Source organism: Anoplophora glabripennis, unplaced genomic scaffold (genome assembly GCF_000390285.2).
Source record: "Anoplophora glabripennis isolate ALB-LARVAE unplaced genomic scaffold, Agla_2.0 scaffold156, whole genome shotgun sequence".
Taxonomy (NCBI): domain Eukaryota; kingdom Metazoa; phylum Arthropoda; class Insecta; order Coleoptera; family Cerambycidae; genus Anoplophora; species Anoplophora glabripennis.
In genome coordinates, this window is record NW_019416250.1 from 35,678 (window position 1) to 47,270 (window position 11,593).

Genomic DNA, 11,593 nt, shown 5'->3' on the forward strand with positions numbered 1-11,593 from the left:
AAAATTTTAAAATGCATATTTACGCTGAAAAAAATAGTTTCAAATTATTATTTAAACCCCTTTTCGGTCCGCTCCTGATCGCTAACACACAAAGGTTTATCTTGACCTACCGCATTATTAGGTCATTACCTAGCTTTTACTACATTTTTAGTCGATGGTGAACGATAAGGAAAAAACAGATTTTTTTTACCTAAACACATGAATGAATAAGATATTTTTTTACATTTTAAATATTAACAAGTACTATGTTTTTTGTTAATAAAAGGAAATGTATAAGGATAATTATTATTTTCGAATGTTAGGTTATTACAATTTAGTATTTTTAATATTATTAACGTTTCACTATGTTTTATAATTGAATATGAGTTTTTAGTAATATGTTCAATTAATTATTCAGTTTGTAGTACGTATACGTAGTGACATATTGCTTTTCAAAGAGTAGTATGGTACTTATTTATTTAAGCACGACTAAAAAACCTTTATTCATCCATAGCACTTTGTTAATAATGATGGCATCCGCTGCATTTTGATTTTGAAACCAATTGCAAAATTCAACACGGCTGGGGAAATCAGCTGTTTCGCTTCAACGGTCGAACGGGAGTTAAGGAGTAATTTGAATATTTTTTAAAAGGTCGAGAAATTTTTTTTTCGATATTCTGTCTTTATTAGTCCTTCCGAATACGTGGTTACAATTGATGACATTATGACTGAATCAGCTTGTATATTAACATAAAAAATGATATAGGGTGTAACAGTGACGTTGCAACAAACTTATAATAATGGAATAATTCGTGTATTTTTCGTGAAATGATTTCTAAGGGACTTACAAGATTTAAATATGACATGTGAAATACAGTCTAATGAATTCACTTAAGAACAGCTGATTTCAAACTTGTAATCTCGACTGCAATGAAGCCTTCTCATAGCAGTTATCTACTGGTACGTTAAAAATTTAAATAAAACATAATCAGAGGTGTCGGTATTAGCAGGGATTTAAAAGGTTTCAATTAACAGAAAAGTTATCTGACATGTGAAAAACACAAAATCTTTAGAATAGATTTGGATAGATAACATCCAATTAACTTTTATCTTTTCTGAGTGTTTTCTTTGTCTCGTAAAATGCACCGTTCAAGATTAGTAGTTAAAAGACTACCTATTAGAGAGTAGTGAGAATACTCTTTGAACTACTAGGACTTTAACATTTATATCGAAAAATAAGAGCTGACACTTAATTTTAAAGCTTTTTCAATTCTGCTCACGACAACATACGACTTTTTAAATTTTGGTTTGGATATGACAATAAAATCATCACTTAAATAATAAGATAAAATATCAATGAATGAAAGAATGTTATTGATTAAAGTTTAAATTGGTTTCCCTCCGCCTCTATACGAAAAATAAAATATTTGCTCCACTTCCGAATAAGCATTTCGGGCATTATCTGACGACATTCTTCATCAGGATCACATTATGCCGTAGCTGTGCGTGATTTTCTTAATCAGAACTTTCCAAATCACTGGATATAATGGAACGCACATTTTCAATTGAGTGGCCTCCCAGATCAGCAGATCTGACGTCCTTAGACTTTTTTCTATGGGGACACTTTATGCAAAACGACCGAACTCACTTGAGGAGCTTCGTCGGCGAATTGTTGAAGAATGTCGTCAGATAACGCCCGAAATGCTGCGAAATGTTCGTTCGGAAGTGGAGCAAAGACTTTATTATTGTATCGACGTGTCTCAGGTTTTTTGTTTTTTATTTTTTTATTCCGATATTTTCCAGGTGGGAAGTTTTAATTGGAACACCCTGTATAAAAAAAAGATTTAATATTTATTTACCTTCTTCCTGTCTGCTAATGCGACTGACTACAAACACATCACCAAAGATCTAACCAGGTCAAGGGTACGCGTAAAATAATAATTTAAAAGTAATCAGTCATCTCTACAGTATAACTGTTCCATTACGTATACAATTTTATCTTAGGTGCGTTTATTTTAATCTTTTCTCTTGTAGCTTTCGCGAGTCAATATTATTTTTATAAGAAAACGCATAAATATCAACGTACTGATAGTGTTAATTCGAAAAGTAAAAAATAACTTTTGTTGATACTCTCATCATCAAATAGTATCTTCAAATATTAAAATATACAGGTATAGGAAAAAGTGAGGGAATTTTGATTAGCTGCTAGTAAGAACTACGAGAAAGTGTAATATTTATTTACCACTGTAAATCTTTGAGAATCTTAAACTGTGCTAAAAAATTGTACTATAATTAATTCGATAATTAATTATTCATTTTAAACTTTCTATAGCTTAAAGAAATTGGGGTAAAATCGATCGGATAGGTAAAATCGATCAGTGAGCCGAATTATATTAATGAAATTATTACAATTAGCATTTTTATTTTATGTTATAATTATCTCAAACAAAAATTTCGGTAATAGTACCGAGACCGAGAATAGTACAATCGGAATGAGTCTTTCTTAATTTTTGAATATAATATTTTTATTGTTTTATTGTAGATATATTGATATCTAAATTAATGTTCCTTCTTGGTTCATTTTGACACTCATTGCTTTCTTTTTCTAAACTGTTACAAAATAATATCTTGTAACCAAAAATTAACTATAGATATAAAATAAAATACACACATGTTGCGGAAAGAATAAATAAAAAACCTCTACAACAAATAAACATTAAATCAGCATTATTCGTAACCAATACAATTCCTTACCGTATCAAAAACAATTGATTTCTGAGAAGAAATCTAACAATATAGAGGAATCAGAAATACAATTAAACTTATGTAACGCTTCGTATCATTCCACTAAATACGGTTGTGACTCGGGTTGTGATACTCAAATAAAGGAGGTTGAAGTAACATAATATGGCATCTACTTTACTTTACAATTAGTTTTGAATTATGTCGACACGATAGAACTGCTTTCCAAAATTTGCCCACTAAAATATTATTTTTCGTAGTTATTAACTAATCAAATCACGTATTTCTTAAATAATAGAGAGACCAGGGTGAAAGAGAACATGATGCATGCGCTCATCATACATGTGACGTAAATAATTATCTCAATATCCAAATCGAGAATATTACTAAGTATTACTCAAATATTATTATTACTTAAAAGTTCATACATAAGTTTCAAGTTTCGCAAAAATGGAAACCGCAGAAGTAATTTAATGTGCAAACTTGAGTATAGTACTGCGTAATATTTGAGTAATACTTTAGTAATATTTCGGCATTAAAACAATTATTTATGTCGAATATACATACGATACGCGCATTGCGAATTGCACCTCTCTTCCAGGTCTCTTATTATTTGAGTAAGTAACTAATTAAATGACATAGGAAACTTTCTGGCGACAATCAAATATGTAAATAAACAGTAGTAGGTAATCCATATTACGCTACTAAGCGGCCGCTCCATGCTCACTATACACAATTCTACTGACTGCCATAAAAACACGTGCCATACACTCAACCAAGCAAAGCGTCAAACTCACTCACACAACGACAATGAAAACAGCAATACACCTGGATTGTTCAACAGTACGCCAGGCCGACAGGACAGGCATAAGGGTGCTGCTACATACATATCGAATAAATTGATACGCGAAGCTTTAGATCAGAGGTAGACATGTAGGTACATATTATTTATTATACAATGACGCGGATAGTGGAATTACTAAAAAAATAGCATCTATTAAAAACTTCGACTAATTTAGAAAATGCCTATTGAAGATCATTCTCGTTGTTGAAATGGGTATTTACCTACCCATCGCCAAAGTCGATTAACGCAGAACACTTAGAACAACTGTTAATTATTTTCTACAGTTGCTTTCTTATAAACCAGAAATTATTATTTTGTTAACTTTTGCTGGTATTATTACGTACTATACGAGAAAGCACAAGAGGATTTGCAATATTTTTCCTGTAAAAAAAAGGCAAAATGTATATAGTTTAATTCAGGTAATTACGTTATCAATCAATGAATAAAAAAATATTTAGATGTATGGTCAAGTGTCTTCTGCAACTTAAAATAAATAGGTACGTTTTTATTAACTTTGAACACATCGTATCTCAAAGAGCATTATCAGAAACATATTTATAGGAACTTTTGACATCATCCGCCATTAAAGTTTTGCTAAGAATTTTCGTTACACCCTGTATAATGTATTGAACCGAGTAATCAACAGTTACAGTTTAACCTTTCAGTGCCATAATTACATACGAACAGGTAAGTATACTGAAATTATTTCCATGTTTCGCACACTTTTACGGAATACCTAATGGATCAATGCAACGCATACATTGTTAGTCACCCCTTCACGTCATTTCGCAAATTACTTTTAGTAACGTAACGACAGCTCGATAGGAACTTTGTGGTGTAACGTTAGTCCCAACGTGACTTATGAAATTACATTACCTTAAAATGTTTGGAGTTTAAATATGGAGGTAACACCAATTTTATAAATGAACCAAGTTTTTAACAACAGTTAGTGCTAAAAATAGTTTGTTTAACTGGCTCTCATATGTTTAATTTATTAAATCAGCGTCAGTCAAACTTTATTCCTATCACAGATGTCGATTAAAATTCGTCTTTGTCTCCCCTAGCACTATTAAATTCAAATAGTTGATAATAATTTTCAAAGAAATGTAAACGTTATTTTTTTAGGATTTGAATGATGTGTTTCACATATTTCATGTGGAATTCAAGGATTTCACACTTCATCACGATAAAAAGTTTGAGAACCACAGCTAGGTACTATAATATTAATAGCGGTCGTAAAAAATATTTAATATGGCAATGACTTTATACCTCCCACCTATGTAAATTTTCCTATTTATATTTGAATAAATTAACTATATGCCTATATTTACTATTATATAAACATTGTATTCAATCTTATTTTCAATTCAGTTCCACCTTGTTTGCAGATTCTCACAAAATTATTTAAAATAGATTGGTTTATATTTTGAGATTATTACCGTGGCAAAAACTGTACCTTTTGCTGCCACAGTTTAGTGATGTTTTTTATCAATCATATGTTCGGTCGTCGTGAGAGACAGTTAACATTTTGCTAAGGCCTCTTACTCTTCTAATCAGCTGTATCTATTTGATGCACTAATCTTACGTAAAAATAACCACTTCAATGTTTTAGTTTTGATTCAATAAAAGCCAGCCTGCAAGTTACAAATTTTAAAATATGTAGATGTCACTGCAGTGGCAAGTTTACTAATTTTTAAATATATTCGTACTTATACATTATTTTTAATGATATTAGAAGCAATTACATAATTGAAATGGTTAAGTACTTATAGTCTGAATTATTAACATTAATACTTGACCTTATTTTAAAAAGTTAATCTAAAAAATTTTGTGAACCCTGTCTTTTTCCAGAAATATCTGGTTATTGCAAAATATCTTTATAACGAGGGAATTACAATATTGCAATCATGTGATTATTTATACGACACTGTTTTGCCACTATCTAAATCAGATTTAAATTTATTCTTCCGAAACAAAAAGTTGTACGTAACTTTCAGACAGTCTACTAATGTTTATTTAGTAGTATTTATGCATAGAAGTAATTTTTTTAAAATACAGATGTGTCATACCTACATAAAATTTTGAAAAATCGTGTATTTAAGAGATAGAAATTCGAAATTTTCCTAATATAGAATTAAAAAAACGAATAGTTTAATTTTATACAAGAATAGGCCAATTAAAAAAATAAATAAAAAAATAATAATGATAACCCCAGACGCAGCAGCGCTTACAATATTTTAGAAACCACCTGCAGTTGTCGATGCGTTTCGTTCCCAACTACTGATCTTACACAATCCGATTTAGAATTGTTTGTTGCAAATGGAGGCCTTAACAACAAATTAGCTGAACCTACACGTCATAAAAAGTTAAAATGTAATAGAATGATTGCTGTAACTGTTGCCAAGCAAAACTACGGCCTTGTTTTAATGCACTAGCTGCAGCATCACCTTGATTCGAACTTTACACAAATCGCACATGATTTCCACTTCCTATATCAAAGCACTTTTTACACTTCACATTTTCACAGATACACTGATAATCCAAAAACCAGGGAAGACTCACCTATTTTTTTCCAGTTCGTTATGTGACGTCCTGCAATAAAATTAAAAACGTTGAGATATCAAGTATACGTAAACAGCCTGACATAATATGTGTGTGTGTGTGTGTGTGTGTGTGTAATAATAATAACTCGCTAAAATGCGGTGTGCTCGACTACATGGCAAACGCTGTTAAGGCTTAAACAAGAACAAAGCGGCCCTTCGAATTGTTTAAAAGCGTAGGGGCGAGTTTATTTGCATAATTTTTGTCATGTAGGTATATAAAAAGGCATTAACCTGGTGTGGTAGAATAGAACAATGAATGCGATGGAAAGTGGTCACTCACCTGTTTCCCTGAGATTTTTTCGTCTTTGGCCTTTTTGAAACAGTTCTGAGATCATCGGGGAATCGTAAAGTAGAGGCATAACCATGTTCAGCCTCTGCCTCTGTAACGATAACAAAAACAAGTGATCAGTCAAAAACAGCTGATTTATCCAAATAGTCCAACACCGTGGGCTGAGCTCTATCCGAGAAAAATACTAACCTCTCTCACGCCTTGCAATATATTCCGCAGCTTCTAGTAAAGTTTCAATGGAGTTCATATTAATAATAAATTTTGTAGTTGCTAAGACAAAGCCGCAAACTCGCAACAAAGAACCGCCACGCACTCACCCGAAACACACTGAATACAGACTGCCAGCCGCGATGTGCCGTGCGGATTTATCGATGTATCGTGCTGGCTGTACCGCGTTAGTTACTTGTTATTCACATGCGCCAGAGAACAGTTGCGCTGCCGACAGCGATCCCTTAATTTTTGCTGTTGTAAATCCTTGGTTCATTCTTTTATTTTCGCATTTCCATTTTGGTGGATGAAGTTATGAAAAATATCCACTCTACCAGAGGAATTTTCAACCGTTTTTCTAACATTATTTTTGGGTTTATTGTAATTAAAATTGTTGTTAACTGGTTTAAAAAAGGGATATTCGAAACTTTAGACTAATAGTCTTGATTCATTGCTTCCCTAATATTTTTTTTTTATATAGGTAATTGTTTGTACACGACAAAACGATTTTTCCAAGTGGTTAATGTATTTATTACATACGCAATTTGTTTTCTATCTTTTTAGTAAAATCAAAAGCCCTTTGAATTGAAACTTTATTTTAGGAAAGAAGTCGCAGCAGCCAAAACTACTAGCTACTGTTATACAATTTTTACTTGGCTATAGGTAAATAATCTTTAACCGATAATAGATAGGCCTCAACCAAAGTCAATTAACTAGTGTAATAAGTTACCTTTAGTGGACAGAATGCTAAAAAATATTTATCTATCACCATAAGAAGGTTCTTGTTCTAGTAAAGCATCGACTTAAGGTAGTAAAATGGTGATGGCAAAACAATTTTATTAGCTATAGGCTTTAACCTTATAAGAAAAATTGCTGTTATAATACAAATTATCTTAGCAAATCTTTTTAAATGGTCGATTTCCGTCAGAGAGGATGAGGAAACGTGTTATTTTTTGTCAAAAAAAAAAAAATAACCAAAGTTCACAATAACATCAGAAAAAAGAATTTGTGTGATGTTTTAAAACTACTTACAACTAGGGAAAATGTAAGGCTCATGCTCAAGTAACCTGAAATATGGGTGACGAATGACAAGTGACGAATGACCAAGAACCAAGACAATGCACAACCAAGAGGTTGGCAGTATGTATCAGATTCGGTCGCTGACGCAGCAACTCATTGAAATATTTGAAAAACGTGTTCCCATATTTATTTAGCCATACCCATATACAGGTCTGGTCGCCGAGTTGAAGAACGAGCGCGCGGGCAAAGGCAGCACAAACACAGCCTCACTGGGCGACCTGGACATAAATTCAGTTGTCAACAAATGGCTAAGCAGTGCAGTGCAGCAATGCGGGATTTGGTGTGATTCAGGTAATTTTAATTTATTATAGGCACCTTCTATTAGTCATTCATATTGCAATTGCGGAAGAGAGAAATAAGAGAGATATTTTGTTTACTAATATTATTGCAATGTGGCATTTTGGAGACCTTTTGAAATGGAACAAAACGAAATTTACCATCAATATAATAAAATTGTTTGAGCATATAAATAATTAAAATATGTTGTTGGTCAAACGAACATATAATAGAAATTTTCTACACATTATATACAAATTATTATAATTTTTTACCTTTAGCAGAAAACTTTTTTAGGGACGCCTATGAAAATTTTATTGCTAGGCGTTTTTATAGACGTTCAACTGACTTCGGAAAGACTTATACATGTTAAATGTTCAGGAGAAAACTCTTTGCCGACTGACATTTTTTTAGACAAAATGCAAAAATTTCTGTACTACTGTTCTCATTCATTAGAATGCACCTTACTTATACTTCTTTACTGTGATTAAGTCCCGATAAAAATTACGTTAACATTGCAGGAAAACAAATAAATATAAAACATATTTTAAATATTTCAGTAATATTAAACATCGCTAATATTAGATCTTTTAATTTTTAGTATCATAGAATATTTTTTTTAGCAAAATTACTTTATTGAGAAGACGTTCTGGAGTTTTCATAACTCTACGACCATATTGCGCGTAAAAAACTTTGAAGTAGCCAATACCAATAGCCCATAGCCCTTCATTCGTCACAGCAATCACCTGTTGCATATCGTTCTGTGCTGTGATGTTGTCACATACCGAGAACTTTTGGGGATGTGTAGGTTTTAATTGTTTAACCAGAATTTTGTTATAGGTAATGGTATAATACCTACACAGATCATGTACAGGGTGCAACTTTGAGTGGGGGTCATATTTATACAGAGGCTTCCTTTGACCTTTAGAAACAAGTACCAATAGTTTATTTTTTCAAATTCCGTCGTGAAAACTGGGCTGTGCACTGTTGTCAAATCTTATTTCTGAAGGAAAAGTTAGGTATTAAAAAGTAATTTTCCACACCACTCGCCGTGAGGTTTGGCACGTTACTTTTGTTGAATGAGTGTTCACCACGAGCTCTACCTTCCACAAAGACTAAAGTTTAATTCTTTTAAATAAGACAAACTATGAAACAGTATTTAACAAGTAACCTAGCAGCAAACTCAGGCAATAATGATAAATGAAATACACAAAATAAATAATATGTATGATAAACTAACTTTTCTAACATAACACTTACGATTTTGTGGTATATCTTCGAGTATTGGTACTAGTTTCTTAAATGTTGAACCAACCTGACAAACATTTTCTTATTCGGTACTTATAAGTCGGCGTTATCTATTTGATATCGTTTTCTTTGCTCCTGACGAAAAGTAGGCCCTAACCATATCAACTCTTTCTTGATTCGTACACATTGTATCGTATTGTACAAAAACTTTAAATTAAAACACAAAATTTCACTCCATCGTCGCTGAACACTAAAATACCTAAATAACTTTATAAGAATATACACTTACACCACATAAAGGCACTTTACAACCTTCCCCAAACCGATAAAGTCGAAGACTAAACAAATATGTAACCAAATGAAATAGTGAAGTTTTCGCCTTTCGGCCATTCCTGTTTTAATCAGGTGCGAGGACAGTCGACTTTTCAGCGCTTTCAAAGGCATACCGCAACAGAACAGCGGTTTTTTAGTGTTCGACGCTTCCTCAACATTAACATCCAAAAAAGTATGGCGACTTTAAAATAACAAGTTGGTGTAATATTAAATAAATTTTTTTCCACAAAATTATGTTTAATTAGTTTTGTTGTTTGTTAACAGTTGATTAAAAAATATATTTATAGTTAGTAACGTATCTCTGTATCTACCAATATTTAATAAATCATGTAAAAATTAATGTTCTTTTAGAAATTATAGATTGTTTTATTTTTAATGTTCCATCACAGTTATATTAAAAAAATATGGTGACTTTAAGGTAACACCTTGCTAAGTTATACAAATAAAATGTTTTACTAAATTATTTTTCATTGTCACAGTCCAAAATGTAGATTGACTTAAAAACAACTGGCAACGTTGATAGTGTACTAACACAATTTCACACACAAATTCCAGGTGCCCCAGTTTACGCCGTTCAGTGGCGGCGTACACAAGAATTAAAGTGCATTTTAAAAAACAAATTATAACTCGACTATTTATTTGATTTAAAAAATAATAATTTCACATTCATGTTCAGACACCCTATAACAATATTTATCTCTGAAGGCTGGTGATTAATAATCATAAAAATAGCCGTTCTTGAATAAAAAATAATGCATAATGTAATTTTGTATAATTTTTTTGGATGTTAAAAACGTGTCATTTCTAAAAACAAAATGTACCTATTGTTGTTATATAAAAAAATAATTAAAAGTTCAGTAGATAATTACTTTAAAAATTTAATACAGTCAGGTATTTGAGGTAGTTGGCAAGCAAGCTACTAACTCTGTGGATATGATAGTGTGGAAGAGTGCCTATTGTAATTGATGTACTTACTTTACTAGTTGATGTGTTGACCACTCTTCTTTTGTATTAGTTTTTTTTTCAAGTTTTCTTTAATCGTGAGCTACCAAATTATATTACGCCGCTGCCCTCCTCTCCTATTCTGCGTAACAATTGGGATGAGAGGATTTTATTGTATAGAGTGGTCAAGTTCTGTGGCAGCTATTGACTCTCATACCAGAGAGGGCGAAAAAATTTAGGTACAAAGTACTGAAAAAAATGTGCTCAACATTGTTTTTTATAGTAAGAGTCCATGCCTCAGCTTTTGTCCGAAATAAACTTTTCAATTAACTATAACTATAACGTTTAACATTTCTGCCCAATTGATGTTTCAATAGATATCATTGCAAGTATGTACTGCTAGTCTCTCTTTATAATCTAATTTAAACTTTTACAATCTTTTAAAAAACACATAAGAAACAATACGTGGGTAACAAGATTTTCCACCACACGTCAACAATTAACGTTTAATAAGAAAAAAAGCGGTGAATAGCATTATTTGGTTAGGGTCGAACTAAACAGAGCCCAAACTGCATAGTAAATATGAGCTTCTCCCACTCCGTCTTTCACCGCTGCGCGACGGTAACCATGACCACAGCTGTAAACACTTTATAGATTTAGAAGTAAATATTTTTACTATGAAAATTTCTAGGGAGGCGGCGCCCCAGAGCACTCCCGCACCAGCCGCCACTGGTTCTACCAATGCCAATTTGTTAATTTTTCAGAAAGAGTAGCGCCCGACGAAAATGCTTTTGGTGATGCTAAGTCTTATACGTATTACATACAGATGAATACATATGTGGTACATGGACACATGGAGTAAAAATAAATTACAAAAATTTCATTATTACGTTTATTATCAGTCTCTTCAGTAACTACTCTTTGTACAAAAAAAAAAACTATATCAAATTTCTGACTAAAGCATATGTTTACCATTTTATAATTCTGAACCTAAAAATTTTAGTCTGTAATGTTTCACTCCAATAAAACATTTTTTTGTAATTTATGCTA

The 11,593-nt window shown here is 32.0% G+C and overlaps 1 protein-coding gene across 1 annotated transcript; it reads right to left on the bottom strand.

Moving 5' to 3' along the window:
• Positions 1 to 6,123: 6,123 nt before the first annotated feature.
• LOC108905659 (max dimerization protein 1-like) lies at positions 6,124 to 6,804 on the bottom strand. The gene is made up of 3 exons (XM_018708617.2): positions 6,647 to 6,804; positions 6,449 to 6,548; positions 6,124 to 6,157 (listed from the first exon to the last, which is right to left on the bottom strand). Exons 1-3 carry the CDS (start codon positions 6,702 to 6,704, stop codon positions 6,124 to 6,126), a joined length of 192 nt encoding a protein of 63 aa, XP_018564133.1. The 5' UTR covers positions 6,705 to 6,804.
• Between the last annotated feature and the right edge of the window lie 4,789 nt (positions 6,805 to 11,593).

What these genes read in the sequence shown, in the direction of transcription:
- LOC108905659 (XM_018708617.2), bottom strand. Translation starts at nt 6,704, where the DNA reads ATGAACTCCATTGAAACTTTACTAGAAGCTGCGGAATATATTGCAAGG. An exon ending in TATTGCAAGGCGTGAGAGAG is followed by an intron (nt 6,549 to 6,646) that starts GTTAGTATTTTT and finishes TTATCGTTACAG; the next exon opens with AGGCAGAGGCTGAACATGGT. An exon ending in AAAAAATCTCAGGGAAACAG is followed by an intron (nt 6,158 to 6,448) that starts GTGAGTGACCAC and finishes ATTTTATTGCAG; the next exon opens with GACGTCACATAACGAACTGG.